This window comes from Lepidochelys olivacea, assembly GCF_965140295.1.
Source record: "Lepidochelys olivacea isolate rLepOli2 genome assembly, chromosome: 12".
Lineage (NCBI taxonomy): Eukaryota > Metazoa > Chordata > Testudines > Cheloniidae > Lepidochelys > Lepidochelys olivacea.
In genome coordinates, this window is record NC_140422.1 from 6383213 (window position 1) to 6400682 (window position 17470).

The 17470-nt window shown below is 49.2% G+C and overlaps 1 protein-coding gene across 9 annotated transcripts in view; it reads left to right on the plus strand.

Moving 5' to 3' along the window:
* KIFC3 (kinesin family member C3) overlaps positions 1–11626 on the plus strand; it is a 48173-nt gene extending 36547 nt beyond the window's left edge. For all 9 annotated transcript variants that reach the window (XM_084644172.1, XM_084644174.1, XM_084644171.1 and 6 more), the window contains 7 exons: positions 112–242; positions 2492–2615; positions 4359–4488; positions 5170–5399; positions 8225–8359; positions 8742–8850; positions 10952–11626. In XM_084644172.1, the coding sequence (XP_084500298.1) occupies positions 112–242; positions 2492–2615; positions 4359–4488; positions 5170–5399; positions 8225–8359; positions 8742–8850; positions 10952–10977 (885 nt within the window). In that variant the 3' untranslated portion in view covers positions 10978–11626. The remainder of the gene's footprint in view (positions 1–111; positions 243–2491; positions 2616–4358; positions 4489–5169; positions 5400–8224; positions 8360–8741; positions 8851–10951) is intronic.
* Positions 11627–17470: the final 5844 nt, after the last annotated feature.

Below are 17470 nucleotides of genomic sequence, written 5' to 3' on the forward strand. Positions count from 1 at the left end.
GTCCTCACAACTGCACACCGTATGGGCTCAGTGGTGAGTCTTGTGTCAGTCACTCTGTCACACCTTTCTCTCCATTGATGTCACATGTGAGATTTTTTTCGCGATCATCAGGGAACTCCTGAAAACCCAGGAATCAACCAGCGAGCTCTTCAGCTGCTCTTCTCCGAGGTGCAGAGGAAAGCGTCTGACTGGGGCTACACTATCACTGTCAGTGTGGCGGAGATTTACAACGAGGCGCTCAGGTAACAGGAAGGGAGCCTGGGAAGGGTGGGAGTCTGTAGGAAAGCTTGAGTGTGGGATGTCTGTGTCCCTTAATGGGTGACATGGAGTGTGTGCGCTGAGTCACCCTGCAAAGGCAAGGGCAATCTGTCCTGGTGCTCCTCCAGGGCAAGGTGGCTCCGCACTGCACGTGGGCAGGGCTGGGCATAAATGACACACCTGAACTCTGAACCAGGCTGTCTATTGTCGGTGTAAGAAGAACAGGAGGACTTAGAGACTAACCAATGTATTTGAGCATAAGCTTCCATGAGCTACAGCTCACTTCATCGGATGCATTCAGTGGAAAAATACAGTGGGGAGATTAATATACACAGAGAACTTGAAACAATGGGTGTTACCATACACACTGTAACCAGAGTGATCAGGTAAGGTGAGCTATTGCCAGCAGGAGAGCCGGGGGGACCTTTTGTAGTGATAATCAAGGTGGGCCATTTCCAGCAGTTGACAAGACTGTCTGAGGAACGGTGGGGGGCGGGTGGGTGGGGAATAAACATGGGGAAATAGTTTTACTTTGTGTAATGACACACCCACTCCCAGTCTCTATTCAAGCCTAAGTTAATGGTGTCCAGTTTGCAAATTAATTCCAATTCAGCAGTATCTCTTTGGAGTCTGTTTTTGAAGTTTTTTTTGTTTATTCCCCCCCCCCCCACACACACTGTTCCTCACATGTTCTTGTCAACTGCTGGAAATGGCCCACCTACAAAAGGTTTTTTTTCTCTCCTGCTGGTAATAGCTCACCTTACCTGATCACTCTGGTTACAGTGTGTACGGTAACACCCATTGTTTCATGTTCTCTGTGTATATAAAATCTCCCCACTGTATTTTCCACTGCATGCATCTGATGAAGTGAGAAATAAATAAATTTGTTAGTCTCCAAGGTGCCACAAGTCCTCCTGTTCTTTTTGCGGATACAGACTAACACGGCTACTACTTTGGAACCTATTTTCGTTGTGTTTACCAGGGAGTTTACTTGTAGTGCTTAGGCTGGGAATTCTTAATGGCTGAAAAGCAGGTTCGCTTCATATATCTCTCCTCCTCCAACTTGTCTAGTGTACGGTCTCTTCTCTCCCATGTACAGGTAATTAAGAAGCATATGGTGTCTCCAAAATCTTAAACTACCACACTGATCCTGGGCTGTACATTCTGTTTTTGATGTGTGCTCCAGTCCCCTAGCTTTAGCGGGCTCGGGGATTTTTCTCAGCACACAGGGCTTTCAGAACTCCTGCCTGGAATTCTTCCCAAGCCTTGGGTTCCTAGAATGCCTTCTGTTTCTATGGCCTCTCGCTCATGCCAACACCTGTTAAAACATCAGCCAGCAATCAGACTGTATTTTTCCCCTTCATGCTTTCGCTCTCTGCCTCCTCATTTTCCGCTAATGGATGTGGAAACCCCAACAAGCTTTAATTGGAAGCTCTTTTACATTAACATTCTCTGCCTGTGTTTTGTGCCTTTGGCACTTTGGTTGTTACGTTTGGAAATTGTGAGCTATGGTCTCAAAGAAATGAGAAGCATTTTCCTCCAGTGAATTCTTCTTCTTGTCTCCTTCAGGAGTAGGGTTGGGGGTGGGAATGGAGCATATAAGGGTGGCAGCAAAGACACTGGAAAAATGACTTAATTATACAGCAACTGGGTAGGTTGAACCTGAGACGGAGACTGTCAGTTGTTGAGATAATAAAAGCTGCAAACCAGGCATGAGTCAGATCAGGTGGAAACAGGGGAGTGGAACTTCTGAATGTGGATCTGTTTGGGGCGCTATACGGATGGGTTATGTTACATTCCTGACAGACAAATAACACACACACAGAAAATAGAAGAGCTGAGACTATAAATAGATGAGGAAGCATCCAGTGGGAAATGATTCCTCTGCAAATCGTATAGCTGGTGTTGCTAGTATTTAGTCTGTGCTTGTTCACCCAAAGCCAATGAAAAGGTTCTGTGGGCAACAGTTGGGGTAAGCATGCTTGAGGAGAGATCCTGGCTTCCAACGGCTGGAAGAAGCTTGTCCTGTCTAGGTCATAAACCAGACCACTGGCAGAGCAGAGCAGAGCATGGGAGCCTGGCCTGCCACGGGCTGTAGTTTCCTTGGTGGGGACATTAGTTCAGGGGTGGTCAGGCTGAAAGGCCTCATACCTTTCACCTTTGTAAGTCACTAGTATAGGGAACAGAAAATGACACGAGTCTGAGGGGAGGGTCACCTTACCCATCTTTACAGGGACTTGCTTGGCAAGGAGCCTCAGGAGAAGCTGGACATCAAACTGTGCCCGGATGGCAGCGGGCAGCTGTATGTACCAGGACTGACTGAGTTCCAGGTGCGAAGTGTGGAGGATATTAACAAGGTAAAAACATCCTGAGAGATGGAGAAACCAGGAGGGGAAGGGCAGCAATGGTACCTAGTAGATGGGGTGAACCAGCTGGGGGATCACCTACTGGGATGGGGTGAACTGCCCTGTGCATTAGAGAGACTTACTCAAGTTCTTGTCTTATGAACAGACCAGCTGCTGGAGCAGTGGTCGCAGCACAGGGACAAGAGGATGCAAATGCCTCATCTCTCCACACATAAGATCAGGGCCATCCCTAGGGGCCTGGGACAACCCCCCCACTCCCTCTGGCCCAGGCCTTGCCCCCACTCCACCCCTTCCCCCAATCCCAGGCCCCACCTCTTCCTGCTCCTGCCCCACCCCACCCTGCCCTACCCCCTTTCTGCCCCCACTCCACCCCTTCCCCCAATCCCGCGCCCTGCCTCTTCCCTCTCCTGCCCCTCCCCACCTCTTCCCACGGAGTAGAGTGGGCTGGAGCTGGGTTGCTTGCTGCTGCTGGCACCAGGTCCCCCGCTAACTCCCCAGGCTGCCCTGGACCCTGCGTCCTGAAGCACGGGGCCCCCCAAAGCATGGGGCCTGGGGTGGTTGCCCTGGTCTGTCCTATGGATGGGACGGCTCTGCATAAGATGAAGGCAGTGGGCACAGATCCAAACCCTCCTAGACTCACATGTGTGATAGACTGACACGTGTGATATTTGCCTCTTGTAGGAGTCAGACTGAAAACGAGGCACCCAACAGAATCGACCCAGAAAGCAGCTTGTAATGTGAGCTGTGTTTCTTCACATGCCTAAGATGTACTGTAATTTCAATTTCATGAGTCAGCACTTCACAGAAACAGGGAGCAGGTGACAGATTTGTAAAGAATGAAGATACATTTAGTTGGGATTGGTCCTGCTTTGAGCAGGGGGTTGGACTAGATGACCTCCTGAGGTCCCTTCCAACCCTCATCTTCTATGATTCTATGAAATGGAGGTCTAAGTAATTACCCCTCCAAACTGGGTATGTTTGTGAGGAGCAGGGAAGGGAGACTGGAATAGGGCCCTGAATATAATGTGACAAATGCCACATGATGAGACCAGTTCGGAGGTCAATAACCCTTTGTGTGAGCCACCAATAATTTAAAAATAAGCTTTTGGGGCCTAGATGGCTCTCAGGGCATTAGTAGGATACCAAACCTTTCTCCCACAGGTTGAAGGGCTGGACAGTGCCTTGTGTGAAATGAACTGTCAGGTCTCAGTCCACTTCTGTGTCCATATCCCAATTATATCGCCCCGCGACCCCCCCCCAGACACCCACCCACCCACTGGGTTTGCACCCTTGCTGGCAGTCTCTGAAAAGAGTGGGCCTTGTCCTCCCACCAGAAAAGGAGAGAGATGCACTGGCCAGAGATGTGTGTTGGGAAACTAGCACTGACTGCTCATACCATACCTATTCTATGGGCAAATTTAGTGCTACTGTCAATCCAATATCTTTCGTGAGCAATTAAGGTCAGTCATTGATGATTTCATTGCGGAAGGCATAGGGTTAATATTTGCCTGGGGTTATGAGCATCTGCAAGGGAGAAAGGGCTGCCGTTCATCCACGTTCTGCTCAGAAAATGGGGTAGCCAGTGGTGCGGAGCATCAGCAAGGAAGATCTGCCAAAGACCTGCCCACCATGTTGTCATTTAAGAAAGTGGTAAATGTAGACAGGATAGATGAAGCTGCTGGCCAGAGAACACAATGAAATCCAAAGGCTCACGGCTTTCTGCCTCTCTCCCAGGTATTTGAATTTGGGCACTCAAACAGAGTGACTGAGTACACCAGCCTCAATGAGCACAGCTCACGGTCTCACGCCCTCCTCATAGTCACAGTAAGAGGACTTGACTACAGCACAGGACTTAGAACCACAGGTTAGTGTCTCCTAGGAGGTGGAGGGTGAGACTGGTGATCACACCTGTGCTTGGATGACACAGGCCTAGAGATTTGGGTTCAACTGCTGAAGTGGGTAACAAGTGAAAAAAGAACTGGGTGCCACTGGCCTACTCCCTAGGGGATGCTTGTCTCTGACACAGAAGTCCACACAATTACTGGGAGTCAGTGTTTGGGAGCAGAATGCTCAGGGTGTTGCTGGTCAGGACTGAGTTGTGTAGCTGAATTGAAAAAGAGGCTGGCTACTCTAGAACATCTGTAGTTATACATGCTAAGATAAGGTGCTCAGATTTCATGCTTCGGGACATCAGCTGATTGCTACAAGATCAAGAAGGAATTTTTACCCCCATGCATTGCACAATTGTGCAGTGATTCTGTATCAAGTGTAGGCAACCCCCAAAGGCTGGCTCAGCTTGTACAGTCCCATCTATTGGCCCTCTTTCATCAGCTCTAAATGTAATGAAAATCCAAGCTGCAGGTTGATCTGTGGGACTCTTTATTCATAATTCTCCATAGCAATATAAAGTTTAGTGTGTCTAGTTCCTAACATTCATTAATTGCTAGGCAGGCCCCACTGTGGCTAGCACTTCCACATGGGCCAAGCAGGTAACTGCATAGGATTATTAAGTTTGTGCGTGTATTTGTGTTTTGGCTGGTCATAGGGAAGCTGAACCTGGTGGACTTGGCTGGATCTGAACGGGTAGGCAGGTCTGGTGCAGAGGGAAGCAGGCTCCGGGAGGCCCAGTACATCAACAAGTCGCTGTCAGCACTAGGAGATGTGATTTATGCTCTGCGTGCCCGCCAGGGCCACGTGCCATTCCGCAACTCCAAACTGACCTACCTACTCCAAGACTCCCTCAGCGGAGATAGCAAAACCCTCATGATGGTGCAGGTAGGTTCTGGGGCCGAATGGGCAGATGAGGTAAGGAGAGATGGTTGACTGAATCAGGAAACTTTATACTGTCAAAAAGCCAAGAGAAGTCCAGAACCTCATGGTCCAGAACCTCATTGGGTTCTTAACAGGTCTGAGGAACGGACATAAGAAAGCTTGTCGTCTCAAGTTTGGATCGGTAGATACAATAAGGCTTCACCTGAGGTGTGGCTCTCCTCTGAAAGTGGCACTGTAGGGTTCTACATGGAGTGTCTCTAATTTTAATCAATGGTGCTGTTTATAAGTGAAAAGATGGGCTTTTTCGTAACAGCCAGCAACTTGAGAGTCAAGTTGGATTTCTTCCATCTCATCACCAGTAATAAAGGCCCTGCAGGCCAAATTATGGCTTAGTGACACCTGAGTACCCCCTTGGCTTCAGATTTTGCCTTCAGTGAGACCTGTGCAGTCCTGTTGCTGTCTGTGAGTTTGCACAGGTGTCACTGCCTGGAACCTACTTGGCAGGTTTGTCCCTAATGCATAAGAAGGAATAGAATTTGGCTTCCTCTCTCATAGCTGTGTTGGCTTCTGCATGGATAATAGGCGTAAAGAACAGTAAAAACTTGTTTTAGTTGCTAAAGTGAGCAAGGCTGACCCTGAATGCCCCATGGGGAGTAGATGAATAAGGATGTGCCATTTTTACACAGTCATTTTTTAGAGTAGAAACCACAATTCTAAGAATAAGTTTGCAGTGCAACAATTGATAGTATACTATACAATTTTAATGTGATCCACTAACTGGCTTATATGTTCGCTGGGCATTTATTTAAGCCGCTTCATTCTGTTTGTTCGGTTTGATTGGGGCAATACACAACATGTATTTATATAGCTGCCTTTGACCAGACTCAGGAATCAGTCACTGCCCTTCTGCTTTTTGAGAACACCCTCAATGTTACCACTGTGAGGAGTGGCACCCTCCTCTGGAAAATCTTCCTACACACCCACTAGGATTAGCTCTTCCACTGGTGTAAACTGGCATAGATTCACTGCAGTCTTCCGACTCTGTGGGGGGGTGCGTCCGTGTGCTCTTCTTTGTCGACGTTTGCTGCAGACAGCTGGGCTTCCCTACATGCCTTTACTTCCCACTTCAAACCATGCTCCTGTCTCAACATGAAAGTGCTGCAGGCCATAACGTATTACAGTCTCCCTCTCCAACATCAGCCTCTCTTCTTGAGTTCTCCTAGTGCCGCTGCGGAATATCTGCACTTGGTCGGGTCTGTGCTGGTGATGAAGCATGAGGAATACGTTACGTGTTGTGTAAATGTATGGCATTCCTCTCCCCTTTCCCCGCACTGCAGAGTAGCTTGCCATTTGGGACGTGTCACGGACTGAAAGGGAAAGGTGCCAGTGCAATGGAAGGGGATACTCAGGTTTAGCTGAAAGCCTCCTCTTACAACAGCGAGTGGACACTTCGAGCTGGAGATGTCATTTCTAGCTTGGGGAGATGTACCCTCACTAGCTTTGTTTGAGCCAGTGCGCTAAAAATAGAGCATAGCGCGACAGTGCAACCAGTGAGAGGGCTGGCCACCCTAACTACAATCCGACTGAGGTCCGTAGGGATGGACTTAGGCAGTCAGCCCAGCCTGCTACCTGCACGGCAGCAGCTACCCTTCTATTTTTAGCGTGGTAGTGGGATCGAAGCTAGTGCACACACGTCTATTCGAGCTGGAAATGACACCTCCCGCTCAAAGTAGAGACATGCCCTCAGTCACAGAGGAGGAGCACAGTTGTCCATCACGGCACTCCACCAGCATCAGAGCCAAGAAGTCGGGGCATCCAATGAGATTCAGTCAGCCCTGCCTACTTGTCTGTTTACATTATACTTGGGGGCACTGTGTGAGGAAAAGACTTGATCTTGAAATGGAACCCGCAAAACTCATCCTTTTCTATTGTCTCTCTCTAACAGCTCTACTCAAAGAGAGCTCTGTTGTGCATGAGAGGCAGGAAAGCCAGTAAATCCATTCACAGATTCTAGTACTGGGTGGGTCACAGAGATCTACTTGTATATGGAAGTCTGAGAAATCTCATACTAAACTACGGCTCTAAATGTTCTCTAACAGCCAGGCCAGACCAGGGGACATGTGGCTTTTTGGGGTGGGTTTCCCCCTCTCCTCTGTATTTTTCTGTGGTTGGCATTATCAGATTCTTAATAGTCTCTCTCTGCTCACCTCTATTTGTTCATGGTGGCCTGAGGTGTTTTTTTAAAACCTCCCTGCAGCTTGTGTGCCCCCTCCCCACCAGGAATTTCACCAATAAATCACTAGAATGCCTGTGTCTCCACTGTTCCCTTATGGAAGAGCCACTGAGCAGTTGCCAGCTGCTGTAGCTTATTTCAGCTCTCCTACAAACAAAAGTGTGTTAGTTACAGGGAACACACTTGACTCTGATTGTAAAGCACCACATACGTGTACAGTGCTATAATGAAAAGGAGGACTTGTGGCACCTTAGAGACTCTAAGGTGCCACAAGTCCTCCTTTTCTTTTTGCGAATACAGACTAACACGGCTGCTACTCTGAAACCTGTCAGAGTGCTATAATGGGAAATGATTTTTATTAATCATAGGCTCTTAGCAGCTCTGAAATACTCTTGCTGTGACGGAGAGCTGGAACTTAGATTCTATCCAGCCTCACTGAAACTGCTGTCTGATAGTGAACACGGCTCTTCCAGTCCTGCCCCCCCTCCTGTTACCAGGGATCGACGGCTGCCCGCTGCGAGCAGTACGGGAATGTTGGGAGAGAGGCCGGGAGAGTTCAAGGCAGTGAATGCTGTGTATTTCTGTCTGGCTCCAGGTCTCTCCAGTGGAGAAGAACACAAGTGAGACTCTCTGTTCCCTAAAGTTTGCTGAGAGGGTTCGCTCTGTGGAACTGGGCCCTGTATCCCGGAGAGCAGAACTAGGGTCCTGGTCTAGTCAGGAGCACTTAGAGGTAACTAACCAACCCCGTTGCACTCTTCCATTGCCTTGCGTTAGATTGTTCTGTTGGGGCGCTGTTCACGTTCTGTTTCTCTGTGACACACACAACCTCCTCCACCCTGGGACAGTCTTTCTCCCTCTCTCACCAGCCCCAGGGCCTGAAGTTTGGAACTCCCCCTGAGGGCCCTTCTAGAATCTACCAGCCTGCTCAGAATACAATGGCCCCTTTTCTGACTGCCTTGAGCAGTAGTGGTCCCATCCGGCGCGGCCTGCATTCTTCATGTGGCAGATTTACTAGGCTGGCCCAGTGTGGTGATTTGTCTTTAAAAATCCTTAATGGTGCAGACAGTGTAGCTTTTCTTTGCCGTCTGATCCCGGGCTCTCGCTCTCTCTAGAATGATTCAGCAGGGGCAGCACAGCCCTCCATTCGAACACATTCTTCTCCTAGCTCCGGGACCCCTTTAAGACGAGCAGGCTCATTCCGGAGGAAGCTCCAGACCTCAGGTAGGTGCAGTGGAGAGGTCTCCTTCAGCCTCTCGGTGCTTCCCTATTTTCAGTAATGCTTCTTGACACATGTGGATGTGAATAACAAACTCCAGACTCTTCACCCTCTGTCCAAACTGTATGAATTCCCACCCCCTCTGCCCCACTCAGCTATGGTTTCTGAGTCCCTCCCAGCAAGAAGAGAACTTCTTCTGAATGCATTGTTTGTACAAAAGGCTGACCCAGAGGGCTTGTCTTACCATAAATGTGTGGGCATTGGCTCTGCAGCATCAGACAGAGCCCTTAGATCTCACTGAGTTGAGCTGCTTTATCCAGTGGCACATAGGCTGTAGAGAAAATTCACAAGCCCCTAATAGGGAGAAGTTAGGAGGCTCAAGCTACCCTCCTTGGATTTCAGATTGGATTCTCCAGGGACCCACAGACAAAGAAGGGATTTTTGGATAAATAGCCTGGTTTTAAACTGGCTCAGGGCCTTCTTCCAGCAAATGGACAAGACCCCTGGTCCACAGAGGGCCCCAGCCCTGAGGGACGGGTTGGAAGGGCTGGGCCTACCGCAGCCCTATAAGACCGTGTGCTTGTTCTGAGCTGAAGCTGTGATGAGCTTGAAACAACAAGGAAAACCATTGTGTGTGGTGGGGGGGCGGGTTGAGGGACTGCTCCTGCCAGAGCCCATATTAGGGTTGGGGTGACCTCTGGTAAGCTATTTAGCATGTGTGTAGGTTCTTTTGTTGTTTTCAATATGTTTTCTGTGTGGTGCTTTTACCTTAAGAATAAAATTGGCTTGCTTAGAAAGAGCTGTATGGTAAACACTGTTAACCATCTCTGCAGAGAAAGCAAGCGGCTGTAGTGGGGCAGCCTATCTCTGCTGGTGGGAATACCACACTGAAGGCAGAGAACTGCGCAGCCTGGAAATACCCCAGATAGAAGGGAGAGACGTGGGTCTCCACCCAAGAAAGGGAGCTGGAATCCTAATGCCCTTGCTGGGGCCCTAAGGGAAAATACAAGACAGTTGCCCAGGACTGTGACAAACGGCTCTTTTCTGATACATCCAGTCCCAGTGTGCGAAGAGCGATCCTAGGAACTGAGGTGTCCACGTGCTCTGATGTGTTGTGCTCTATTCATGTTGCCTTTTGAGGGTCTTCACAGGACAGTTCCCCAGATAAATTCCAGACTAGACATGACTATAGAAAAGAGGATTGGTAACAACTGGGGCTAGTGCAGCAGACAACTAACGGCTCATTCGCCTGGAATAAGTTCATTAACTAAACACAAAAGATCTGGAACATTCCCAGTTAAATCTCTTCCACCTCCCTTCTTGGAAGAGGACCCAGTGGTGATGCTGCCTGGTCTGAGATCTTAATCTCACCTGCTTTGCTTCTGCTCCAGCGTCCATGTGGTGGGGAGCCGGTGCTGACCAAGGGAAGAGGTTTTCATTGCAGACTGCAAGCTCATGCTGTCGTCATCGCCTCTGGTTTAAGGACCAGTAATGGCCACATAGTTTGACAAGGCAGCATAGCAAAAACCACCCTTGGCAGCCCTTCCTGAAGGGGGCACAAAGAGAGGGAGGTGCTACATAACCTTTGTGCACTGCTCTAAATCCCACGCCCAACTTCCCCTCCTCCTCGTAGCACTGAGAGAAAAAGTGGGGGAGGGGGAGGCTTCGTTGCAGGGGGCGGGAACATGTGTAACCTCGTCTCCAATGAAACTGTGTTGTTCGCTTTGATTTCAGCCTGAAATTAGGGGAAGTCCTGGCCTCCAGGTGAGCATGTGCAGGTATGGAGGGCAGTCGGGTTTAAGCCTTTCTGTAAGCGGTGAAGGTCTCTACTTCAGTAAACGCTTAAGGAGGAAGGTCAAGTCTGCTCAATAACTGGCAAAGCGGGGCTTGTGTCTCAGAAACGGTGTGAGGTGGTTTGCAGTCTCTAATGCAGGGCGCTTTTTCTTTGGCAATTCATGGGCCAGGGTTACAGCCGGGGCCTTCCTTTGGTGGTAGCAGGGAGAAGCCCTCACACCCTAGAAGCACTGTCTCTACATTGGTGTTTGGGGCAGGAATTATGCATTCTCCCCTTTGCCATAGTATTGATGCTCTTTTCTTTCCTTGTAGGAAAGCTGAGGCCAGTCCCTGTGTGATGGACACGCTCAGCTGGGAAACAGGATCTGCTCCAGCCCCAGTGAGCTCATGCTGTGAAGGAGAACCCCTGCGTTTCAAGAGATCCGAAAACGGAAAGAGACTCTCCTCCTCCCCCACACCTCTCCCACTGGATTGACAATGCACACTACTGTGCCCTGTCACACATTCAGGAGCAAGCAGGACTCTGTGGGATCCAAGAGCCAAAGGTGAATACAGTTCTCTCCAGGCTCCCGAGCAGAGGCAGAAGCTCTTGGAAGCATGGACAACAGGTTGCTCCACTGCAGATGTGAAACCAGGTTGTCAGGTGCCGGTTCTCCTTCCTCCATCTCTGAACCAAGACTCCTGCAGAAATAAAGTCCCACCTGGAGACTCGTGTCACCAGATAGGGGCTCCAAGCTTGGCAGTGCACACTACGGACTCCATTGCTGGCAATGGATGCCCCTGGAGCTGGATTCTGGTGGACCTGAGCCCAGGGGCTTTTACCTGCCTCCCTGTGGCACTTATGCATGTATACTTTTATTTGCCATATGGAGGTTTTTAGTGGATCTGAAGGGAGAGTAGAGCTGCCGGGGCCTCTCCCATCTCACGGCCCCTGGCTTTATTTGTAAATGAATAAAGAGTATCACCAAGCTGTTGGTTTAAAACCTACCAACCAACCGTGTCTGTGCTTTCCTCTGTGCAACGACCAGGGCTGCGTCTGTTCGGATCTATTCATGGCTCTCCGGCTGCTGCCAGCGAGAGCTGTGGAAGGGAAGATCACGGACTTTCATGCCACTGTCTTCATCTCCTCAGAGATAGCTGGGGTAAAGCTTGTGTAGGTGTCAGCTGGTCGAGGACAACCTAGAGGTAATTTACGGCAGGGATGTCCACATTGGCCCTAGTTCAAACTTCACGCCGACATACTTGCACACATGCTATTTCATTGTATTCTGCTGCCCGACACACAACGCAGAGAGAGGGGAAGGGTGAATTTCAGAGGGGACGGTGTGTGCCTCTTATTCTTGGATTTAAACAGCATTTGGGGATCCAGAAGGGCCATAATTTGCTTGGCTAAAGCTCACAATCCATTCACTTTGAAGCAGTCTTCCACTCATTTTCACATCTGCAAACTACAGATGGGGACTGTCCTCTTCACCCACTTTTCCTAAAAATACAAGCAGTACCTTCTTCTGATCCCCCATTGCTGTTTCTCAAGCAGTCCTCTCCCTCCACCAATCATCTCCTTAGTTGATTATAGCTGTGGAGGGTGGGGATAGCCACATAGGAAAGCAAGTTTGCTGGTCATTACGGTAAATGTTGAGGAAGAAATGTTCTAGCCCTTCTGTGCTGTTTGTCCCTTAGCAGAACTTTTCCATGACATGTCCTGCACCCTCTGTGTATAAAAGCAGCAGCCAGCCACCACTAAAACCAGCTGAACTGTCTGCCTTAAACCAAGGATTCCTCATAGCCAGCCAGAGTTCCTTGGATCCAACTCTAGAGGCAAATGAAGCTCTTTAAGTGACTTTCATACCTTTATCCATCTGGCAGGAGAGGGGTAGTGAGGTTAAGGTTAGAGCTGAGAAAAGCAACTACTGCCTTTAAACTGGTGTTTTCCTTGTAGCAGCGACCCAGGCTTCCAGCTATCTAGCAGATATAACTTGGTACTGCTCTGCAGGAAGCTGGAGCAGCCAGGTGGTAACTGAATAGTGCAGCTGTCTTGCTTGCCAAAGACCAAGGGGATCTTAACACTGGGTTTAGAAAACTGAATCAATCCTTTCCTGGATCTGTCTGTCTCCCTGAGCCCTACTCCTGCAGAAAGTCTCCCATATGTGACCAGGGCATCTACTATTTATTTTGACGCTTGCATAGGCCAGCAAAGACTGGAATCCTGCTACCACTTAAAGCAAGATCAGGCCCCGCTGTGTGTGTGATGCAAAACATTGGAGCCAGAACCCTTTCTTACCATCCCTCTGCTTCTCACCACTACCCCCACCCCCCACATTGCATGCAGGACTTGACATACAGGGCTGTGCAAAAAGCACCTGTTAATGTGCCAGTGTAATAAGCCTGCTGCTGAGCAGCGATCGAATGTTTAAAAAAGCTTCAAATAAAGCTAATTGTAAAGCTATTTAAAAACCGTCTTCTCTCTTTCTAAACAGGTCAGTGTGTTCGTTCATGGAAGTGTCTGAAATATTTATAGCCTCTCTTACAGTCTCCGAAAAGAAACAAGCAAAAAACGTTGGTTTATATAGTTAAGTGTGGATGTTGTCTAACCTTTGGGGGTGGGGTGGGGTGGGGTGCGGTGCGGTGGATGGAGTTCAAGAGCTGTTGTTTAGAGCAGCTGCCCAAATACAGCCAACAGGGTGTGCTGGCCTGCATTACAGAGGACAGGCTGCATTTGTCAATCTTCCCAGTATTACAAATACTTGATTCCACCTTGGCTCTTTCTAAGCTTGTTCTTGCGCTGTGGATTCTATTTAGAAAACCCAGCCTTTTGTAAGATTAGATGTTTTTATGTATTTTAATAAAAAGATCCTGTTTTGTAACAAAACTTATTTTAAATAAATTGTATAAAGCAACTGCTTCCACGCTATTGGTTTGCCTGCTGCTAGTTTATGATCTCTCTCCTGCTGGCTGCTGCAACAGCTTAAAATTCTTTCCTCTCCCATTTTACTGTCACTTGCAAAATGTGTTGCTTTGATCAATCTTTTCATGCTTTATCCTAAAGCGCCTATTTAATCTCTCTTTTTGCTGCTGTTTACTACAATCTGAGGTGCAGCTTGTCTTCTGCAGGCTGCTGCCTGAGAAACATACAAAAACATAGGAGCTTTTACCATCACAGACCTTGAACTTGTCATTTTTGGGGCAGGGTAGAATTATTTTCTTTATCGGTGGGAGGAAGAGAGGCCACAGCCGACAGTGTACTGCAGGGATGGTTCCTGGCAGGGAATCTAGCCTAGCTTGTTGCCTCCTCGGTACTAGTGCAGTTGGCCTGAAAAGGATTACATGCCTGCTCGCTGCAGGGAGTCAGAAAATAGAGGGAGAATGTAGGTCTCCCGCTTCTAACCGAACGTTAAGCAGCATGCGTCATCCTCCACACAATTAGTACCCCGTGGGAATTCTGAACCACTGCACATGCGCAGAATTTATGTCCCCCACACATTTCTTTGATTCCCTGCAGAAAAATGACTTTCTGAGGGGGAAGCAAAGGGAAGCCACAAGAGCAGTCACGTGACCCTCCCCAGCTGTAAGTTTTGGGTGTCCAGGGCAGCCAGCAGAGAGGTAAATCACTGTGGGGCAGGAGATGGGACTGGGGAAGAGCTGACTGGCAGCACCCACCCTGCACTGGGCTCAGTTGCTAGTCCCAGCTGGGCTGGGGAGGACAGGACTTCCTCTTCCCCTGCATGACATCCAGGGCCAGGTCAGACTCACCCCCAGATTTCTCCCCTGGCTGCAGGCAGCTCTGCAAACTCCCCCTTCCCCTGCTTCCTTCACCCATTGCTCCTCAGCTGCATGGGGAGGGATCCCTGTACAGGGAGCTGCACCCCCATCTGCCCAACGCCCATGTATCCAGACCCCCTCATACCCAAACGCTCCTGTTGAGCCTCATTCCCCTGCACTCAGAACCACCCCCAAGATGAGCCCCACTCCCCCAGCATCTGGACCCCCCTCTGAGCCCCACCCACTCCAGCCCCCCTGCCAAGTGCTATCCCCCCTATACCCAGACTCTGCCCCACTAAGCCCCAACCACCTTCACCTAGACTCCCCTGCAGAGTTCCATTACCATTGCACCCAACCCCACCCCCCACAAGCCCCTGTGCATCCAGATCTTCCCTGCACCTGGATCCCCCACTAAGCTGCCCACGCCCAGATTGCCCCCCCACAGAACCCTCAACTCACACCTGGAACCCCACACACTAAGCCCCTCCACACTTGGATCCTGCCTTGCCCACACAGAGGGCAGGGCCCGGGGGTGTTTCTGGGGCAGGCCCAGTCCTTGCGCTGTCAGGGTTGGGTGCAGCCTCACCACTGAGTTTGTGCCCTGGGCGGGGGGAATCTTCACCATGATCTCCCCCTACCTCTAGGCAGCCAGGGGTCTGTGTTCCCTACTGTCATGCTAGAGTCTCCGCATTTATTTGACAAAAAAGAGTGCAGAATTTTGCAGAATTTTAAAATGTGTGCAGAATTTCTATTTTTTTAGCACAACATGCCCTCAGGGAGTAAATTAGGACAAGGAGAGGGTTGCAGCTTCACACTGGCTTCTGTGCACAAGCATGTAAGTGGGGAGGAAACTGAAGGGCAGCACCTGATGCAGGTACAGAGTCAGGAAAAGACTTGCAGGAGGTGGATGGAAAGAATGGCATTGCAGTTGCCTAGGTCAGCTGCTATGTGGGGAAGGAGGAGTTGGGCAAGGATGAGATGGGGCTAGGCCATAGCGTCTCCAGCTCCTTAACTAAGGCTGCTTAGTTTGTGTGAGACTCAGGGTTTGGCAATGATCAGTCTCTTTCCTCAGCTAACACCCCATTCCAGCTACATACCTGACTCCCCTCTGTCCCAGATTTGTTAGAACAGTTGTGTACCACTTCCCGTACAGAGCAAACGGGAACTCTGGCTCCACATCTTACTCTGCTCTCCCATGCCTCCGAAGTTCCTGACCTGAGGCTGCTCAGCCTCATACCTCTGCTCTACGACAGTCTCCCTCCCCATCAAGCAGTGGCCAGGAATGGTAAGGGAGAAAGTAGTAGACAGTAGATTCCCTTCATTTATTCTTTGCTCTTCCCCTCACTTCTGGAGTTCACACAACTGCTGAGCTGGAACTGGGCAGTGGGGTGCTGGAGACAGCAGCGGATTCAGATTTAACCAGAGATGAATTTCATTTACCAGACACACTATTTTTTATTTCACCTGTTTATAGGGAAACACTTGCAAAACACCTAGAGCTGGGGGACAAATCATTAATCAGCAGCCTCCAACCTAACAGCTCCAAGAGACAGCCTGACAGAGAGAGACAATGCACTCCAAGACTAACCACAATGGATCAGTTCCTAGACTACTAAATGATCGAAGATTAAAGGATAAAGCATGGGCAAAACCCTGAAGAGCCAATTATAGGCTAACACCAAGGGGCGTTCCAGCATGTCAGAAAGCTAGTATTTGGCCAAGATATTTATTTTAAGCAGCAGACTAAACCTCTACGCACTCAACCATGAAAAGCATCTGCTACTATAGTCTGAGGCATGAGCCACCATGCTCACAAGTGGAGCCAGGACTTCCCAGCAAGCACCTACTTACTGCATCACAGAAGAGTCACAAACTCAACCAAGCAACTGGGCATTTGCTCCATGCTCCTCGGAAACAATCCCAGCAGAGGTTAGTTCCTTCAGGCTGGCAGAGCTCTCCAAAGAATTATGGAAAGCAGCTGAGTGGTCTCAGGGTGCAAATCACTTAGCCTGAGGAGGCTGCACCCAACCCATAGAACCACATTGTCTTTTCACAGCTGAAGAGGCCAGTGTTCGAAGTTTAACATATGATTGTGTTTACAGAGCTGCAATGTATTTAACAAAACAAAAACAAAAAAACAAACAAAAAAAGATGTTCTAACTCAACTGTTCCCCCCACCACATTCACTAGGAGAGAAACCACCTCTCTCCACATCAGTCCAGCTGCTCCATGCAGACACGGGCACAGCTGCAGAATGACTATTTGCATTACTGGCTCTTTTGTGAAAGACAAATAGTCAGGAAGAGAGAAAAACCACCAATTGCGCCATTTCTGATGCAGGAACAGCTGATTCTGAGAAAGGCAGTTTTCCTCCAGCTCAAGTTATTTTCATAACATTTCCTCCATCCTTCACCAAGTATCCTGGCCTTTTTCAGGTGTTCTGATAAACCTGCAACTTTTGGCCTTTACCACAGTTGCACCCGATCTACACAGAGTGCCAGGGTAATCCTCACCCAAGCATGGATCGCTGCTTACTTACAAAGTTGACACATGACAGGAGTACTGTCTACTGAGTATTGGGCAATCCTTACCTGCATGCCATTCTGCCTTAGGCACGCACTGAAGTGTGTGCAGTATTACACAATTCTTCTCCCTTCTGTCCTTATTTCTCAAGTACACCCGTTTCTAACTTGAAAAATGCTCAGACAGCTGCATCACTCATTTCAACAAAACCCAGACATGGGTGTAGCTTCATAAAACAGCCTGGAATAGAGCACAAAGCAGCAGGGAACAGCAACCACAAAGGAAGGCTGACAGCCAGTGTTTCACAAGTCCCTTCACTGCTCTTGGGTCTCTCTCCAGACTACTCTCCGAAACGTCAGGACAGATTTCACCCTCAGCCCTGCTCTGCTTTTCCTTAGGGGTCGTGATCTGATTTCCACAGCCACCACCACAGCAGGAAGCGTCTTGCTCTATGACTCCAGAGGTTGAGCCATCATTGACACCTCTTTCCCCATTGCTATTCACACCGAGGCACTGGAGAACTGCTCAGACCATTCTTGTAGGGCCCAG